The 21,020-nt window shown below is 47.5% G+C and overlaps 1 protein-coding gene and 1 long non-coding RNA gene across 4 annotated transcripts in view; one reads left to right on the top strand and one right to left on the bottom strand.

Moving 5' to 3' along the window:
* Window positions 1-608, bottom strand: part of LOC139059338 (POU domain protein 2-like) — a 582,494-nt gene extending 581,886 nt beyond the window's left edge. For all 3 annotated transcript variants that reach the window (XM_070537613.1, XM_070537619.1, XM_070537621.1), the window contains exon 1: window positions 123-608. Coding sequence is in view for 1 of the 3 variants with exons in the window: in XM_070537621.1 (XP_070393722.1) it covers window positions 123-156 (34 nt within the window). In the remaining 2 variants the exon portion in view is untranslated. The remainder of the gene's footprint in view (window positions 1-122) is intronic.
* A 13,319-nt stretch (window positions 609-13,927) lies between these two features.
* LOC139059707 (uncharacterized) lies at window positions 13,928-14,923 on the top strand. The gene is made up of 2 exons (XR_011514317.1): window positions 13,928-13,991; window positions 14,826-14,923. It is a non-coding gene; the product is annotated as an uncharacterized lncRNA (long non-coding RNA).
* The last annotated feature ends 6,097 nt before the right edge of the window (window positions 14,924-21,020 follow it).

Raw genomic sequence — 21,020 nt, 5'->3', positions numbered from 1 at the left:
GGCGCACCGCCACATGGCGAGCACGCCCGCCTGCGCGCGCGCGGGCCGTTCGAACGGTGTGCATCCGGCCGCGGGACGTCCCGTAACGGGGCGGCTCCCGTGCCGTGCCACGCTCCCCTCACCTGTGCCTCCGGAGTCGTATCCGATACGCAGCATGGAGCCTGTCCGCAGCGGCGGCGGGCGCGCACCGAGTCCTGTAGCACGCGGCCTTCGCGCTCGTAATCCTGGGGCGTCGTCGCGCACTCACGTTCGGCACGCACTCACACGCGCGCACCAACTCGGCCGCTCAGCAACGAGGGGGCCACCGCCGGCGTTCCATGAGCGGCGGGCGCGCTGGGCGCCGGTGGTCGGGCACAACGCGGGGCAGGACACCGCTGCTCCTTCGGTCGTCGTCGGTGCTGGTGCGGCGCCGAGAAAGAGCCGGCGAAGACGCGGCGGCGCGAGCAAGCGTGCTGGGCGGAGAGTCTCACACACACACACGGCGGCCGAAGAGGGGAGCGGCGGCAGCAACAGGCCGGCACAGCGGGCGCGCGGCGACTAACGAGCGGAGAGGGAGCCGGCCGGCGCGCGGCGGCGGCTGCTCGGGCGAGGGCGCGTTACCTGCTCAACCTGACCCGACCAATTAATCCCGTGCCCCGGGGGAGCTGTCCGCCGCCGCCGCCGCAGCAGCCGACCGCGCAGCCGCCGGCGTCGGATCGCGACGTCTTTTTCTCTCGGACCGCAAGACTACGAGCCCGTTCCGCGCCCGCCGGCTGACGGCTTCGCAACGCACGGGCACGTCCCGTCACGAGGGCCGACGACGACAGCGCGATGGTACGGTAGCAGCACGCGATGAAAAGCCGTACGTACACGCCAGCGCAGGCCAAGCGCCAAATTTCTTTAGTCTTCCTTTCTGCCAGTCTCAAGAACAGCACCAGCACGAAACCATGTGTTTGAAAAGTTGGGCTTGATGGTGCGTGGCACTAAAGCCTAGACGGCGTGGCGTGCATGTGTGCGTGTGTGCGCGCGCGCGCGCGTGTGTGTGTTACGTCTAAGCGCGAAATTTAAAAAAAAAGAAATTGGCCTTAATTTTCCTCAAAAACAGAAACGCCTGCCAGCAACAGCAGTGTTCTCATTTCCTGAGACGGTCCAGGCGTATCTATAGAAGGGCTAAAAGCTTAGTCTAAGTTGATGGTTGCATAACTAAAGTCACCGACAAGAAGATCGCAATTCTCCGGACATCTTGTAAACTTAGCCGTGCTACGGTGTACAAAAGACGTAAGAAGCATGCTGCAAGACAAAAATAACAACATAAATATAAATACTTATAAGCACATGTTATGATACAACTTGATTGGAATACTGAAGACCACTTAAGGTTCATTGCTTCAGATAATTAGGATTCTACATTGAAGATGACAATGTAAATACACGCGCAAATAAAAGACCTTAAGTTAATGTAACGCACTTCAGAAATCCCCGAAGCTTGTTCTTAGCAAAGTTCGCAGCCGGAGAGGTACAGAGTACACTTTGTTCACAAAACGTAGAAGCCCACTGCTATTGACAAGCGACCACAGCAAACAGGCAAACAAATATACACCGGCAAGCGTTCACAACACTTAATCAAGCGGTAAAGGCACATTTTATTTAATCTCGGGCCCACACAGGTATTACAGAGATGAGTGGTAACCGAACAAATGAACCATCCTGATAAAGCAGCACATACTCACAAACAGTAAAGAGTTTACAAAGGGACCCCAAGGAAAAGAAAATATAAGTGGAGCTGCAGCAGCAAGCTACTTTTCTACAGTAGCAAAACGGGCACTCTTACGGTGCGAAAAGAAACACGCAAAACCAAAAGACGGTGGCGACGCCACCTTGAAGTACCCGTACCAACTCGCCGTGATGTCATGTGTTTAGGTGGCGGCTGCTCGGTTCTAGTTAAATTTGTTATCTATAAAAATGGACTGCATCGTATGAAAAAAAAATGTTTCACGGAAAACAAAGTCAAGATTGAACTTTGCAAGTTTCGAAAACGTAGACAGAGCTACAACTTCCAAATACGAGAGAATGCATTGACATCCGTGACGTCATAATGACGTACCGACACTTAGGTTTCGGCGCGTAATTCAAGGAACGGAAAATTGACATTAATTTTCTTTTCTGGTAATCAACCTCTTAGCACGAAGTAACGAAAATTGAGCCTTCACTGAATACTTTATCAGTCTAAAATGGTTAAGCGTTTCTCTTTAGTAGCCTTTAAGCACATCGTGATAAGTGACGGATGATGGTGGAAGCGGCAAGGCGATTCCAGTCTTTGGCGTGTGCACCTTGACATGCTCTTTGTTGCTGTACACGAACAATGCAATACGACTATAGTCTAAGCAGGGGTTAAGCACGGGCACTCCAGGCTACTTCGCGAAGGGCGCGCGCTCAAAGTAACGCCATTACTCGTGATGGCGCAGTGTTTATACAGATACGTACAAGTCGCCCATCAAAGATGGAGGAAAATCGCCGGGCGTATATAATCAATCAACGCTTGGCTGGCGGCCAAGGAAAGCGCGTGTTCGACACGTATCGGGAAAGAATCGCACAACCCATCGCTCTTCATAATAACCAACTGGCCTCCAAGCCTGTTCCCATGGAACTCGAAAAGGTGTATGCCAAGGCTTCGATTAAGATCTCTGTGGGCGCACAGCGCTTCATTGTAGTCCACGCCTGACGGTAAGTCGAGATGGATTACCCGCGCACCTGCCTTTGTTCTTCATTAGCTGCGACAAAATGGACAGTTTGGCCACTATATAGAGCCTGTCGCTCCAAAATCGTAGAAAAGACAGTGACCAAGAGAAAAATATGGATAAAATAAAGATAAATAATTAAAACATTTTACAATGAATTTACTTTTCTTTAATAAGCCCCCGCTATACACATACACTAAGAACATAACACAAAGTTACATATATATACAAATAATTAATGTGGAATGTAGAACGAGATAATCGCATGTGATAAGCATGATCAAATAGTTGAGTTCACAGCGAAAAGTGGACCCGGGTCGGCTCACGAAACATAATGTCATCCGCATACGGAACCCAAACAGTCAGAACACGTTATTGGAGGCAATTCGAGCTGTAAAACAGGCATAAGGAGCAAGCAATGACAGTTTCAAGAAAACCGCGGACGATATTGTCAGCGGAGTTCTACATTTGTATGCGAACAGGTATTCAAAGGGATTGCTGAATGCGTGAACCTGCTATAGCGTAAGACTATATACTCACGAAGATGAGCATCTGGACTGCAGAGGTTAAATTACGGCGTTTTACGTGCCAAACCCACGATCTGATTATGAGGCAAATCGTAGTGGGTGACTCCGGAAATTTTGACCACCTGGAGTTCTTTAATGTGCGCCTAAATCTAAGCACATGTGTGTTCTCACATTTAGTCCCCATCGAAATGCGGCCGCCGTGGCCGAGATTCGATCCCGCTCGTGATTAGCAGTCCAACACCATATAGCCACTAAGCAAGCACGGCGGATCTGGACTGCAGAAGTAGGGAACGCAACGCAAGAGAAAAAACAAAAGGAGAGTAAACACCAGCCACATTTCCCAAAGGCAATGCAAGCATGCTGCTGAAGAGTTCAAAACACCTGATCGCTGGAAGACAAGCGTCCATCGACACACGGTCATGTTTCAGTTGCATTAGGTCCCTGCAAAAGGAGCCGAAGCCCGGAAGCTGGTTGGTAGGCTTATTGATTAGTTGGCTTTACTACTGTTCGAGCAGCAGGAGTAGTACTAGTACTAGTACTAGTATTAAACTTTAATTAGGCTTGGTAACTGTCTCACCGGTCAATGCACATACGACCTGAAACGCAACTATAGTTGATTCCATGGGCGCCTACACATGGTCTATAGCTGCACGTTAACTGTTCCGATCAAAGCTCCGAAGAAAGATGCCAACTCTCGTTTCCACTCTCCCAATTATTCTAACAGCTAGGCAGTCACGACAGCTGCGACGACTCGGCAAAACTCAAGCCTTCGATGCTGGCTTCATTTCTTTCTACTAGGGCAGTCTCTTCTGGTACCAAGGCGGCTACACTGTTATTTGACCACTATATATATATATATATATATATATATATATATATATATATATATATATATATATATATATATATATATATATATATATATATATATATATATATATATATATATATATATATATATATATAGTGGTCAAATGACAGTGTAGCCGCCCATATATATATATATATATATATATATATATATATATATATATATATATATATATATATATATATATATATATATATGTATATATATATACATTCTCGTCGCTCGTGTTTTACAACGCGCGTTATTCGTGGCAGTTACCATAGTCCATCGAGAAATTCAGCTGGACCCTGGATTATCACGGGAGACTTTAATGCTCATCACTTGGCTTGGGGAAGCTCCAGAATAGATTCCAGGGGCCGGAAACTTGTGGAATTCGCTTCCGACCATGAACTTAGCATTATGAACGATGGCAGTCCGACGTACTTGCGTGGTTCGAACTACAGCAGTTGCTTAGACTTGACCTTGGTGTCACGGCAACTTGGTCAAAATGTTCGATGGTTCTCTGACATCGAGACTCATGGTAGTGACCACATTCCCACCTACTTAAATATCACTGGATTTGGAAGCTCCTCCTCTTGTACTTCCCGACAAGTATATATAAGGTGGTCAACGTATAAGACAAAGGTGGAAGAGGCATGCAAAGAAGGATTTACCGGCACTATTGAGAACCTTATTACAAGTGTACTGGAATCGTCTAAGTACACATTTACATCCGCTAAAAAACGTACGGATTTTGACATGGAACTTGAGCGACTTCGAACGATTCGCAGAAGAGCCGAGAGGCGATACAGGCGCACGAAGTCAATTCATGACCTTAGAGTCGCTCGACGTATACAGAAGAAAATCCAGCGTCGTATGGACAGGCTGGAGGAACAACGGTGGAAGACGTTCTGCGAATCACTTGACCCCCGCAAGCAACTGTCTATCATATGGAGGACGGTGCGCGGCCTTGGCTCGTCTCCACAGCAACGACACCCATTCTCATCCCTAGCCCTCTATCAAGGCCGCTCACAGGTCGATATAGCCGAAGACTTCTGTGTGAAGATTGCGGGCAGTGAGGTCACCATGAGTAGCGAAATTCTGGGTGAGGTTCCTGCGACACGCTTCCCAGAATTGAATGTGTCCTTCTCACTTGAGGAATTGGACGCTGCTCTGGCCTCATGCAGGCGCTCATCGTCGCCAGGACCAGACGGCATCACCTACGCTGCTTTATGCCACCTAGGTGAAGATGGCCGAAGCAGACTTCTGGAATGTTATAACCAGTCATGGAATGATGGCGTCGTTCCTGAGCGGTGGAAGTCCAGCCGCTTGATACCACTCCTGAAGCCTGGAAAGTCGCCACTTGACCTAGCGTCCTACCGACCCATTGCGCTGTCCAGCTGTGTTGGGAAGGTCATGGAAAGAATGATTCTCACCCGCCTAGAATGGTATCTTGAGCGCCACAACATATACCCCGATGCCATGTCTGGTTTTAGAAGAGGCCGTTCCTCTATTGACAACGTCATCGACCTAGTCACGTCTGTACAACAAGAAAAACACCACAAGCGTATATCGGTTGCACTATTCCTCGACGTGAAAAGCGCCTATGACAATGTAACGCATGAAGCCATCCTTGATGCCCTGGAAACTAATGGAATTGGTGGACGCATGTTTCGGTGGATTCGGAGCTATCTATTCAAAAGATCCTTCTTTGTGCACAGTGCAGATGGCCGAACTACTGACCATTACACTTACCGTGGCGTCCCTCAGGGTGGGGTTCTTAGCCCCACTTTGTTCAACCTTGCAATCCTTGGCCTTGCCGACGTTCTACCGCATACAGTACACTTTTCAATATATGCTGACGACATATGCATATGGGCCTCGGCAGTTACACGTCTCCAGGTGCGTGCGCGGCTCCAAAAAGCAGTGACCCTAACATCATCGTACCTGCGTGCGCAAGGCTTAAGCATTTCGACCGAGAAGTGCGCCTTAGTCGCCTTTACCCACAAGCCCATGTCCTGGTACCCCATTTCTATTAACCACCAACCGATTTCCTACGCAAAAACTCACCGATTCCTAGGCGTTATTATAGACAGAGACCTTTCATGGAGCCCCCACATCTCATACTTGAAGAAGAGGCTTACTTCTATCTCCCATCCCATACAAAAATGCTTCCTTACTTTCTTTAGAACTTTTATCAACATCCTATCAACTTTAGTAACATCCTATTGACTTTTACTTTTTAGTAACGTTTGTCAAAAGAAAGTTGGTTAATTCTTTTCTAACTTCAGTATGTAAAAAGAAAGTTACTAGAAAGTTAAGACACACTATTTTAACTTTTTAGAAACACGATTCAATAGGAAGGTAATAAAAATAATTATGTTCTTAAAGTACATAACCCAAGTTACAAAACATGCATTAACATTATTCAATAAGGTTATAATTATTCAGTGAACATGGCTGGTGCAAGACAGTGTTGTTTCATGGACAGGTGTAACTTTCCACAATTTGCAATCAACTTTCTAGTAACACTGGTTACTACAAAGTTGTCAAAAATGATTTAGTGAAAAATGAACATATAACAGCATCTGAACTATAAATGAATATACAAAGACTGGCTGAATAAATAAAAAATGTTTTTTTGCACAGTAACTGTTTTCCTAATTTTTAATAAACTTCCTAGTAACAGATGATAGTAGAATGTTCATAGAAAAAAATTGCTTCTAATACCGGACGCTAAGAGGAAATATGGTCTCACCAATTCAAGATGTGGGCACGTATTCTCGAAAACACGACAGCTAGTGCCATGGGAAGCGTGTATATGAGCGGTGATCATGAATTTGTGCTCAGTAGGTGTCAAAGAAGCCCGTAGGCCATGCACCATCGCACTAGACGGCGCGCTGATCGGCTCGTGTTCGCCAACTAAAGCGGGAGACACACGGTCCGATTTGGTGTCCGATCCGGCGTCTGACGCGCCGAAACTGCAGCCCGAATCGAGGTGTTTTGCCGTGCCGAAGCGCCGGATCGGACGTCCGGCGTGCGACAAACCGGGCAGATTTTCATCGTTCGACGTGTCCGACAACTGCACCGTCGTCTGGCCGCAGCCATTGGCAGCGCGGCTGGCATGTGACGTTCTCTGACGTTCCCTCCACGGAGGCGGTGCTGGCTTTCCGGTTTCTCGCAGTTATTCTTTTTCCTTGCCTGCTGCAGTTTATTTCTGACATGAAATAGTTACCAGTTCAGTAAAATTATCTCGAACGTGTGCCTGTTACGCAAACCAGCGCCTTGTACACTAGCACTAAGCTACTGGTGAGATCGGGAGCCGCGACGCGAGGGCATTTCGCGAGCAGACATCACACACTGACCGTCTGAGCGAGGCCGCTCGCTTCGCTTGCACGTTTGCCCTTCGCAACGACTGCGTCGAGTAAACCAATTGTATTTAATTACGGCCGACTTAAGTGTACAGTGTTCATTGTTTTGGCAAAAATAAGCACTCTTCGACGAGCTCGGACTGGATCGCAAGCGCCGTCGGCTGCAGCGTCCGCCTAGCTATGCCTACCGGCCCTATCGCTGGCTTTAGCGGAGCCGTCAGTGGACAACGCGCCGTCGTGAAGTGTTCTGTCACTCACAGGGGCATAATTTTATCGACAGCCTTCGCGTAAAGCGAAGCAGTGTTGTGCAGAGTAGTTTATATTGCGTTTCTCGACGTGGATATGAACTCAAGCTGGGGAGTTGGATGGGGGCGGAGCTTACGCGCCGCTCATGCCGTAGCATGCAGCGCCGCACGTCGGATCGGACACCGAATCGTACCGCGTGCGTCTGTATAGCTCGCTCATGGTTCGGCTGAAGTCCCCGTATACACTTTATAAATAAGGAAGCCTACCTAGCCACTGTAAACCCAATGATTGGGGCCTAAATGCCTCTCCGCCTCCTACTACGGCTTCCTTTGAGTGACAGTCTGATCTCGAAGGCCGTGCTTTTGCAACCTGCATGCACCTGAAGCAATTGCGAATCTTGAAGGCAACATCCGCTTAGTTTTTATTATATATACATTTCCTTAAACTTCGTATCACAAAGTACCAAGTACACACTTCTGGACCAAATAAATTTATTAAAAGACTCTATCAAATGTTATTAGGAAAAAACACGCAATTTTTTCATTTAAGATACATTTTTTTAAAAAACCGCAGAGTGGCGCTACTGTAGTATTTGTTTGGTCGACCACGGCCGGTCTCTAGGGGAGCGCGCGCTTTCTTCTTACGGCCTTCGCATTCGCTGCGGAAGCAATGGGAGTTTTTCTCCAAGAGTTACGCCTTTCGCCGCCGCCAGGGGCGCGACGACCCTACCGCTCTCTGCCCGCCTGCTTCTGCGGCGGCGGGCGGTGATCGCCTGGTTTCGTGCTATTTTTCCGCTACTTCTTGTTAAACGATTCACCGAAACGAAAGAAAGCAAAAAGCAAATGATTTATCTACATGTCAGCCAATAAGTTCACACGTGAACGCAGTTTTCATAGAAAAATTTGAACCATAGAAACATCAAAGGTCCAATCACTCCCGTTCCTGAAAGGTATGACAGGGAAATGACAGGTGCTGCGGTCCGAAATGCCGAAGGTCGTATTTCGGTCAATTTCTTGCATGTCTCCTAGTCCATGCCGAAGTTAAGTGCTGGTAGAGAATTTAGTTAATGCGAAGGTTAACGGAATGGTTTATGGTTTATGGGGGTTTAACGTCCCAAAGCTACTCGGGCTATGAGGGACGCCAATGTGAAGGGCTCTGGAAATTTCGACCACCTGGCGTTCTTCAACGTTCACAGACACTGCACAGTACACGGGCCTCTAGAATTTCGCCTTCCTAGAAATGGCTCAGTAGCTTAGCACTCCCACCACTGAGCCATCGCGGCGGATTCATATAAGTTTCAATGCCGCCATATTCATTGCTTTCTTTTTCTCGCCACATTGTCAGGAATAAGGGGTATAGTTTCCTGATTCGGCTACCTGACGACGCCATTGTCGCCGCTGCTTCCGTGAACGGCATTCCTCGCAGCTACGTGTCGAATTATGTCTCGAATTCCGACTCATCCGCCTTTACGTTTGTTTTCTGAGAATCCTCCCAAGGTCCGAATTCGCCGATCTTAACAATGTGCAGAAAAGCCTGCCAACTGCGCTTGCTTTTTTTTTTTTTTCCGAGCCCCGCATATTTCTCTCTTGGACGGGGAGTGCTCAGCGACTTCGGAAGTTGATCGGTGACTTCGGATGTGACGCTTGCAATATTCTCTTCAAACTAGCGAGAGGACTGGTCCTCTCTACATTCTTCTGCAAGTGGACTGCACTAGCCAAAACCAAAGTATGTTGCCCTCTTCGACAAGGTCGTATATTTCTTTGAAAAAGTTGTCTTGCACCTGCCACGCACAAATGTTCTGGAAATCCTTCAAATCCTCATTCAGCCACAGCTTGAAAACTCGCCTTTGCTCAGTTTTTCAGAAGGAAACGACAACAGCCATGCCATGAGGTCTGCTTCTTTGATATCTGAAAAATTTCTCAGAATACTTCTTGTTAACTGCACCAAGAAAGTCACCGACACGAACGAGAAGCCAGCTAATTATGTGCATAAACCATCCAGGAGGCTTTTCAGACTATGAACATTTTTCTTTTTGTTTGGCGCTCTTCTCACTTCCACAGCGTTGTTCATGCCATTTTCTTTGATGGGAAGTTGTTGATCACTCATGTACTAAACCGACTGAATCTGCAATAGATGTGCGTCAGTCGCGATGCTATAGATATGTAGAGTGTTTCAGCCAACTGATATGTTCTGAACGTAAAACATATTGAAGTTATGGATCTGAGCGCACCGCACTGGACACCTTGAATTTAGCTGTGAATAAATTTGTTTTCGTTTCTCTGAATCCGCCCAGCGTCATGAATTCATACTAAATCCGCTTTCGAGCAAAACAAAAACGGCAGCGCTTGAGATTTCAGGAGCTATATTTTATACGCTTCGGAATTCTTAGGAATCTGTCATATAAACGCTTCAGGTCGCTTATAATTCTACACACTGTTTAAAACCCGTCAGTAGGCAAACTGAAGAGGCTGATAGATTTTTTTCTCTCCAAATTTAACTGGTAGAAAGTGTTGACGTGAGTGTACCAAATAAAGCCTCATGCGACCATGCAGTCATACTGAAGAAGAGCACGCGATGGCGCGTGGTAGGTATTCTGTTGTTTATAACTCTTAGCTGTGAAATCGAAGAGGCTGATTGCGCGGTCTTTGCATAATGCATAGAGGTGAAATATCAGGACCTGACGGTTACCACTCACGCGGGACGGACTTGGAGCGGGCGCGCGTTCTCCTTCCGCGTGAACGGCGGTCGCAGCAGCGGTGCAGTGGGGCAGTGGCGACCCCACCGCGGTGCGGAGGGCGGCGGAAACCGACCCCATTGCGAAGGCCGTAAGAAGAGAATCGCGCGCCCCCCTCGAGACCGGCCGTGGGTCGACACACCACGTTGGTTGTCGTGAGTGCTCCCTGCAGTGAGGTGGTATTTGAGGTAAATTTTAGAAGTGCCTAGACAAAACGTGCTCCTTGTTGTGTGCAGTGACCATCCCAAACCCTCCGGACTCGTGTAACGCCATTAGTTCGCCGTGTGTTTCGAGCGATCCACCAGTGTCGTCAGTGAGTGCCCTAGTACAGCTCCCGTCCGAGCTGCCTTTGTTCTGCCGAGCTGCCTGCGCGCGCTCTCGTGAAAAGTCTGGTACTGGGGCTTCGAATTGTAGTGTTTGGAAGACTGTTGAAGGTTGTGCTTTTGTGGAGCTGGAGTTCATCGGCAGTTCTACAGTGCTTGCGCCAGAGAAACGTCGGTGCTTCTGTACCTGTTAGACGAAGGAGCGTTTGCCAAGTCTTGAAAGGTAAGCAAGTTTGGCGCTTGCGCGCATTCTTGAAGCTTATGATTTACGTAATGAGCGTTGTGTAACTAGCTAGAGCAAAGCGCTTTCCTATCGTATGTTAGCCATGTTGCTGTGCACATTTAGCAAGCAATTTCACGAAAGCTTCCTCTGATGTTACAGCGGGTAGTTCTGAACTTAGTGTCACACATTACTTCCCCCCTCTTCTTTGGCTTCTGGATTGGATTGGCGCGGCTCGCTACGTGCTTGCGCGCGCTTTTCCGAGCGCAGATTGGTGTGCGCCTGGTTTCTGCACTAGGCTGTTATGCGATCGCTTTTTCGAGCGCAGATTGATGTGAGCCTGGTTTTTGCACTAGGCTTTTGCACGATCGCCTGCTTTTTGCACTGGGCTTTCAAAAGGCGAAGTGAGCGTCGCTTACTGCAGGCGGCAAGTGATTTGGCTCACGTACTGCGTGAGCAAAAACATAGGCACGTGGCTCATGAAGGAGATGACCGGCGACTTGCTTAATCTGTCGGACCATGTCATCGCCGACTGGAGGAACTACGCTCGTGAGGTCGTGCGGGACGAGCTGCTGGCGCGACCCCCACTCGGTGGCCCCGGGAGGATTGTGCAAATTGATGAATGCCTCCTTCGCGGCAAGCGAAAATACAATCGAGGCCGCCTGATGACGGGCGACAACGTTCCGCCGAGCCGCCAAAATTACGGCGGCATTGCAGATCGTGGACCATGGGTATTCGGCATGATCTGCGTGACCACCGGGGAGCTCCGACTATTCAAGGTCGACCGACGAGACGCGGCGACGCTAGGCCCCATTATTGCAGCCAACGTTGAACCGGGAACCACCATCCACAGTGATGAATGGGCCCCATACAACTGCATCCCGAACTTGGTGGGGGCTAACGGAGCAAGACTGAATTTGCAATGGGAGGCTGTTAACCACAGCATGAACTTTGTAGACCCAATCACGGGCGCTCACACCCAGAAAATCGAAAGCTACTGGCAGAAGGTGAAGCGCTACCTCGACTCCGCCGGCTACAGGGTGACTCTACAGCTTCTCGAGTCGCACCTGATATGGCTATGGTGGGCATCGATTAATGGGCACATGCGCTGCAAGGACTCGTTTCTGCGTTTATTAGAAGCGATCGCACGGCGCTACCCAGTGTGACATAGTAATGGAAAATAAAGCGCACTTTTCTGACCCTTTGCTTTTGTATGAATGTTTCCCGGCATTGCTGCGCGCTTCCATACACGGTAGGCCCGCGGCGCTGCACTTCCGCAGTAAGCGACGCTCACTTCGCCTTTTGAAAACCCAGTGCAAAAAGCAGGCGATCGTGCAAAAGCCTAGTGCAGAAACCAGGCTCACATCAATCTGCGCTCGAAAAAGCGATCGCATAATAGTTTAGTGCAGAAACCAGGCGCACACCAATCTGCGCTCGGAAAAGCGCGCGCAAGCACGTAGCGAGCCGCGCCATTCCAATCCAGAAGCTAAAGAAGAGGGGGGGAAGTAATGTGTGACACTAAGTTCAGAACTACCTTACACGGTACTTGCATTCTGCTACCCGCCTTGATTGCTATGCCTGAATGGGCACACAATTATGAAAACACATTGAAAGTTTGTGTTCGTTCGGCAGTGCGTAATAATTTGAAGACTGCGATTTTGTAGCAATACTTACCCCTCGATTCTATATCACTCTCCTCGCCCACCGCTAACGGCCGGCAGCTGCAGTACGTAGCACGGGCCGGGGCGTCGGTCAGCCTACTAACGAATAGCGCAAAGGAATACCATCGCTACAAAATCGCGGTCTTTAAATTATTACGCAAATTTTGTGCACAATGAGATGTTATAAACACATCTTGCATGTACATGAAAAAAAGGTTTACAACAGAGATGACATATATGCATGGGCACATATATGTGTCAATAAAATACTCGAGCCTCTTTCTGCCTACAGAAAAAGAAGTTATGTCTTCTCGAGGGCATGGCTGCTTGTAATAATGAACCTCTAAGGGAAGGTTTTCTCTAATCCCTATTTTTGATATCTAAATGCTTATGTGGCATGTACAAACTGCTTACATCCATTTCTCATTGGGATGAGCTGTCTGAAATTTAATTTTCAGTAATAATTGCAATAATTAACTACTTTCACCTGTCTTCTAATGACTAAAGTTCTATGCTTCTACCTTGACAAACCTTTTGTGAAATTAGTTTGATGAGGCCCAATATACAGGGCTTTCTAAATTGAAGGTATCAGTACCTATTAAAGACTATGCTAACTATGAAAATGCTGCTTGTGTATATTGTTTATTCACTCTGTCAGTCAAAATCTTTACACCCAAGTGCAGTCAGCAAATTTAAAAGTGCATGTGTGCAAGGGGAAGTCAGAATTGTATTTGAAGACAATTGCATCTTGTTTGATAGTTCTCGAGCACTTGTGCGCCACTAATCGAGCACAGCTTGGCCCTATACTCGATGAGGCTTGAAGCTTTCAATGTCTGCTAGTCACTAAAACATCACCAGATCTCACTCTGTGTCAAGGGGTGGCACACATTTGCTTAGTTCTAGGCAGATGCATGTCTTCCTTTCGCATTGAAGTTCCCAATACTGTCTAGTCTTACGTAAAAGTACACAGCTCAGTACAATGCATGTATGGTATACGTAAGGCTGCTTTGTTCTTTAAACCGAATCAACAAGAAGCAGCGACTTCCGTTTTTGCAAACCTTACCCTACTTCCTAACCATTCCTTGATCAAATGCGTATAAAATGAATCTTTGGTTGTTGTATTCTTTCACAGGTAGACATCGGTGACGGTGTATACGCTGAAAAGGGCCTGCTGAAGAGGCTGTGCCTGGATGCTAACAACTCAGGCTTTCACTTCGCGGAGGGCCTCCTTAAAGCTCCTTTTTCAATAGAAGACGTTGAAGGCAGGTCCTTCTTTTGGCGGCTGTCAAATGCCTTCCACAGAAGGATCCGTTGGATTCCAAGAAGGTCAACACCATAGTAGGTATGTGTGTCACAAAGAAGCATCTTAATATTCTTTGTGCAGTTTTCAACAAAACTCCTTTCATGGCAATGTCAGTGCTATTTTAGGGTATACTCCTTTCTTTCCTGCTAAAATAGCTATTAACCTGATTATAATAGCATATTATAATGCAAGCTTTGCCACCATAACTAGAAAATTGTCATTGCTGTTGGCATATGTATTTTTGTGATAGAGGCCCTGGTCATATGAATGCACTGATAATATAATATCCTGTCTTGTGGAAAGCTAACATGTTTAGTAACAAGCTCACTTTGACAATGTTTGCCTGCACAACAAAGGCATTTTGTAATCTTGCTGTCGAACGTCCGTAATGCCTGTTCAACTGCTTACATGTTGCTTGTATCATTTCGTGGTTCCTAAATACAACATAAAAATCAACTCTTCTATGTACCTGTGCCCAAGCAAAGCTGCAGCATAGTTATGACTGACACCTTGCCTTTCCTAAGATAATTCACACATGAAACTTCCATGTACTAGTCACAATACGAATATCAAAGTTCATTAAACTGAAGTTGATTTACAGCTTTTGTTTGTAGATGACAATTGGTACGATTGAGTTTATGTGTCGTGCATCTGTTGGTGTTACGCACATCCATCACGCTCCCAGCTTTAATGCACGAATTCAGTCATTTCATGGATTTTTAGGACTTTGCACAAAACAGGTGGAGATGTTTATAGCTCACAGGATTGAAAGCTTGTCTCTTGTGCACTTCCTTTTTAAGAAACAGATGCATGGTGTGTTGCAATGTCACTGTAGCAAAACTAATATATTGCCTTTTTTCTTCTCGTTTCTAGACTACACAACGCAACATTTCAGCCTACTTCCAGGGCAGCTGGAGAACTCGTCCTCCTTACTAGCCCGGGGATATTAAATGGATGTGTTCAAGCACAAATGGAAACCCGTCTTCTTCTGTTGCATGCCACACCTAGCCACTTGGCAATCACTATTCGCCAAAGACAGATAGTTGACAGGATGTTACTAGCAAGTCGATAGGATATATAAAGGTGGTCAATAAATAGTCATTGCACAGTTTTTAGGAAGCAAATAAAAATTTTATTCAGAGATAATCAAAGCTTACTTTTGCAATATATAATTGCAAAAGTAATTACCTCTGAATAAAATTTTTGTGTACTTTCTCAAAACTGTGAAGCGACTATTTATTAACCACCTTTATACATCCTAACGACTTCCTAGTAACATCATGTCAACTATCTGTGGCGAATAGTCGACAGGATGTTACTAGCAAGTAGTTAGGATGTATAAAGGTGGTTAATAAATAGTCGCTTCACAGTTGACACTTTCTAACGACATAAGATAATAAGCAGTCGGTAAGAATTCTATCGACATTTTATATCTATACTTTCAATTCAATATCGGTGGCCAATAGTCGGTAGGAGGTTACTAGGAAGTTGTTACGGTGTCTAAAGACGATTTATAGAATGTCGATAGGTTCTAGTAACATTTGTCTAAAGACGGTTTATAAAATGTTACTAAAATTTTTTGTAAGGGATATACTAAGGTTTCTTGCCGGTAAAACGTGGGGCACATCCGTGGCATCTATGCTTCAACTATACAGGACGCTCTTCCTAGGATACTTGCGATACAGCACACCAGTGCTGTCCAATGCTAACAAAACTAACATCCATGTCCTACAGAGCATTCAAGGCCAAGCCCTTCGAACATGTCTGGGGCTACCTCGAAATGCTTCAACCGTGGCAACAATTGCCATCGCGAGAGACAACCCAATAAGGACCTATATAGATATCGACACACTCCGGACGCATGTTCGCCATATATCCAGAGTCCCAGACCACCATCTCGCTCACTTGCCTGAGAAAAGACCCAAGGCAGCGTTCTCCAGATCGATTGCGGCTAACCGGCACTCTTTGTCTTTGAGGCACTCACCCGCAACAAGAACGCCATCCCCTATGTGGTGCTTGAAGAAGCCTCCTGTGTACCTTGCTGTTCCAGGAATAGCGAAGAAAGCTAGCCTGACCACCGCGGCTCTCAAGCAGATCACATTGGAACTTCTGCATTTTTCATATGCTAACCGAATTCATGTTTACACGGATGGTTCCGTCTCGGAAAATTCTACGGGCGCCGTTGTTCTACCATCTCAATCTGTCGTCATCAAGTTCAAAACTTCACACGTAACGACATCTACAGGTTCTGAACTGGCCGCTCTTCGCGCTGCTGTCGACTACATTGAAGAACAACCGCCCAACAAATGGGCAATATTTTGCGACTCGAAAGCAGCCCTCCAGAGCTTGCGAAGTTTACGCCGTGGCAATTATGAACAGCTGGTGTCACAAATCAACGAAACCTGCCATTGCGCATCTGCACGAGGGCATGATATCATATTTCAGTGGCTGCCGGGACACTGCGGCATCGCTGGTAATCACCTCGCCGATGACGCTGCCCGACGTGCCCAGGCTGGCTCACCGACACTCCTTATACCTTTATCCAGAGTCGACGCTGCAAGAGAGCTTCGCAGTTTTGATCGTGCAATCACGTTAGGTTGCTGGCATACACCACAGAACTCTAAGTGTCGTTTACACAGTTTCGACCCATCACTGAAACTTACATTACCAGCGAACCTTCCACGACGTGACGCAACACTGCTGTGTCGGCTGTGGGTAGGAGTAGCATTCACCAACTCCTACAGCTACCGCATTGGAATGGCGGACTCACCAATGTGCGCTAAGTGCAAGTGTGAAGAGACCGTCAGTCACCTTCTGTGCCACTGTTCTCGCTTCGATAATCAACGTGAGACTCTCCAGTCTACCTTAAATAGACTGGATGACAGGCCATTTACGGAAGCGAAGATCTTGGGAGCCTGGCCTCACAGTTCATTGGCCCAGAAAGCAGTTCGTGCGCTTTTTCGCTACCTGAAGGCAACGGACTTGAGTGCCCGACTATAGTCATCCTACACTTAAGTTCTCTCTCTTCCCCTTTCACTCCCCATTCCCCTCCCCACGTGTAGGGTAGCAAACTGGACTCAGTCTGGTTAACCTCCCTGCCTTTCCGTCTTCCTTCTCTCTCTCCCCCCAGCTGATATATAAACATCGCACCTAGGCCGCTTCAGGCACTTTTGCTGCTTTTTTGCGTAGATATCGCATCGCGCCCAATTCCGGGTGTACGCTTCGAACTACCGCGACCCGCCTGAGCCTCCTACTCGGGAGCTCTTCGCCCATGCACGCTGAAGCGGAGACCGACGGGTGCTCTCCTCCAGCCGGAGTCGGGTGCCCGCCGCCGCCGCAACTCGGGGATTGACTCGCGGCCGTCAACGTCTCCTCGCTCATGCGGGCCCGCTGCATATTCACGAGGCCGCACCCTCGTATACGTAAATTGCCCCGTCATTTCGCCGCTCCCATGCGCGGACTCGGGAGCCGCGGGCGCTGCTGCACTCTCAGCTGTCGTGCGTGCGAGCACGAGCGACGTTTACAACGAGACGTGTGCACTGCTGGCTGCTCACGGCGCTGCTGCAGCGCGCCCACTAGCTCCCACTTCCGATGGAAGTATACGAACAACGCCGCAGACGTGCCACCCCTTGACCACTTATCGCTGGCCCGCTTGCCCCTTCGTTCGCAAATCGCGCATGCAGCGCGCGTGATGGAAGGCCTGTCACAGAGCGCGGCCCTCAAAGGACAGCTTCATTAAACCCTTTCCTCGCAAACGCCACTCCACGGGGCGCAGCCGCGTTTGATGCGAGGCGAACACGAAGGGAACGACGCTCTTTAAACAAACTGCATGCTGCCGCACTATCCCTCATTACACTTCGCTTTATTCACCATGACACGCCGCGCAAGTTCTTCTCTCTCTCTATTTCGGTCATCCATGATCGACAGTATTGAGGACAGAGCGAATAATAACCAAATTGCTACCGAAACAGCACAACAGGAGCCGCAGGTACAGTTATTCGCCGTAAATGCAGCCTCAAATTGAAAGCTCCAAAGTGACCTCTTTCGGTCAGCAATCGCACAAAAAGGGCCGCGTTTAAAGGGCCCCCTCTTCTCGCACAACACCAAGTCCATTTGTATTCTAGTTCCTCATCTACGCATCATATCAACGAGACATCACGAGAAGCATTCAGACGGCGATATTCTATCTGTTTTTACACTTGGTTTTATTCTGCACTTAAATAATTATGGAGAGGCAAAGCAGAAGGGTGGGTCTAAAAATTAATCTGCTGAAAACTAAGGTAATGTTTAACAGTCTCGGAAGAGAACAGCAGTTTACGATAGGTAGCGGGGCACTGGAAGTGGTAAGGGAATAGATCTGCTTAGGGCAGGTAGTGACCGCGGATTCGGATCATGAGACTGAAATAATCAGAAGAATAAGAATGGGCTGGGGCGCGTTTGGCAGGCATTCTCAGATAATGAAGAGCAGGTTGCCCTTATCCCTCAAGAGAAAAGTATATAACAGCTGTGTCTTACCAGCACTCACGTATGGGGCAGAAACCTGGAGGCTTATGAAAAGGGTTCTACTTAAATTGAGGACGACGCAACGAGCTATGGAAAGAAGAATGATGGGTGTAACGTTAAGGGGTAGGAAAAGAGCAGATTGAGTGGGGAACAAACGCGAGTTAATGACATCTTAGTTGAAATCAAGTGGGCCCGGGCAGGACATATAATGAGGAGGGAAGATAACCGATGGTCATTGAGGGTTACGGACTGGATTCCAAGGGAAGGGAAGTGTAGCAGGAGGAGGCAGAATGTTAGGTGGGTAGATGAGATTAAGAAGTTTGCAGGGACAACATGGCCACAATTAGTACATGACCGGGGTAGTTGGAGAAGTATGGGAGAGGCCTTTGCTCTGTAGTAGGCGTAACCAGGCTCATGATGATGATGATGATGAAACAATTATATTTCAGGGAGAGAAACATTGAGGAAGTGTAGAGACGCACGTTTATATTCACGGAATACAATTTCACGCCCCTCTTTGTTCAGAATTTGACATACCGCATCGTGCTGCAATAAATTCCTATCCGTGAAACGAATTTTAAGAAATACAAAACCGATATCCGAGATTGATTGTAGGCGTAAAGACGCCCGTACACGTCCGCCGTGGGTGCTCCGTACGCCTCAACGCCGCAGGAACTCCGGCCATGCTGGCTTAAATCGCTTCAGCACGTCTCGTAGAACTGTTTTCCACGCAAAGAAGCCACGTCATACTAAATAGACTGCGCGAACCAAGAGCAACCACCAGAAACTGCCATCGAGTGTATACTTAGTACACGGAGAGCTCGCCCTAGCCAGCATGCCGACTTGGCATAGATGGCGCCACTGCGTACGCAATATGGCGGCGCCACGAAAAACGGTCTATACTACAGTGAACTAGAAGTATTGGGTAGTGGAAAGAGCGGAGGGCTGGGCGCACAGGCAGCGTGAAGCCAAGAGCGAAGACTCCCGCTAGGGGCGCTGGTGTGCTCTTCCCGAGGAGACCATGCCGGTTGGAGCTCGCGTTGCCCACGTGCGCTTTACCGCGTCAGTGCTACAAGCCAGCGTGCTTTTCGCATTTTTGCTAGTGAAGCTACTGCGAGTGCCGAGCGTGACCGTTGCTCTGTTCGATGCTGCCCTGTTGCTTTTTGGATAATGGAAGAGAAGAAGAAAAAGAGCGATACGCATTGTTATGCGCCCGGATGCAAGAGCGGGTATCCTGGTTTTCGGAAAGTAAATGGGCGCACGTTGTCTCTTTTTGGAGTGCCTAAAGACAATGTCCGACGGAAACAATGGGAGAGGAATCTTCACCGCAAAGATAAGCCACTCTCCGAGACTTCAAGTGTGTGTGAGAGGCACTTTGAAGCACATTTTATTTTGCGTGACTATGTTCATTTCATCAACGGTGAGGAAGTAAAGATTCCTAGAGGTAAACCGGCGCTGACCGACGACGCGGTGCCCACGCTCCTGCCCGATTTGCCATCCTACCTCTCAAAGGAAATGCGTCAGAAAAGACCAGAGAGAAAACGCGTTGCAGTGTGCCCAGCTGCACGTACGAAGAAGGTGCGTTTGTCTCGTTGCGACGTTCATGATTCATCACCCCAAGATGACGGTGCGGATGGCAACGACAGCCTGGATGTGACAGTGCCTCGGCATGATCTTCAAACGATCGTAAACAGTGTTACCGTACCGAAGAGGTGGACACGACTTGATGCGGTAGACTTCGATGGATTCCTGTTTGCCACGACAAGTGTGAGAAAAAATCCATTTGCTCTTTTTCATGAAAGAGTGCTGATGTTTACCACTGACTGCGCAAACACAGTTACCGCCCGCCTATACTTTCGCGGAAAAGAGAGCAAGCAAGTTATATTAAGATCGATAAAGGAGGCGGAAGAGATTTTTGAAGACTCAGATACTGCTATTCTTTGCAAGGGTGCCATGGATCAAGCCGAGTTTGAGAACAACTACAGCCAGGACATCACATGCCACCTCAAGCACTCTATTGACATTGTGCAAGGCACTATCGTCAGCAGATCTTGCTCGGGAATAGTAAGCAAAGAAGGTAAGCACTCACTTCTTCTGCAACACTGTACTATTATATTTTTTTTCATGTGGGATAAAACATCCTTTGAGACTTGAAAAAAAAAAAGCAAAATCAACTTTGCTTGTACACTGGCTTGCACGTGATATCATCTAGCTACAAACTTGAGACATTGTCAAGGCTCCTAAGTTTCAGCAATTCCGAAGAATACCATATCGTAAAACCATCGTTCCTATCCAAGTGCAAACTAAACGCTTAACTGAAAAAGGACGTCACAAACTGTTTACAGCACCTGCAGGGAACTATCCATTTGGATTCACCCTATGTAACATATTATTACAAATTAATAAAGGTGACAGTAGCGCAGAACAGAAAAATATAACTGAAATGGGTGTTTTGGCTGCTAGAATAATGTTGGACAGCCACAAGCAACATATAAAAATTTGGCTTGTGTGTCCTTTTATTTTTATATATTGCAACATGTGTTGAATAAACATTTCTCCGAAAAT

The sequence above is a fragment of the Dermacentor albipictus genome, chromosome 4, assembly GCF_038994185.2.
Source record: "Dermacentor albipictus isolate Rhodes 1998 colony chromosome 4, USDA_Dalb.pri_finalv2, whole genome shotgun sequence".
Lineage (NCBI taxonomy): Eukaryota > Metazoa > Arthropoda > Arachnida > Ixodida > Ixodidae > Dermacentor > Dermacentor albipictus.
Note: the sequence above shows the minus strand (reverse complement) of the source record. Positions and strands in the feature narration are given on the sequence as shown.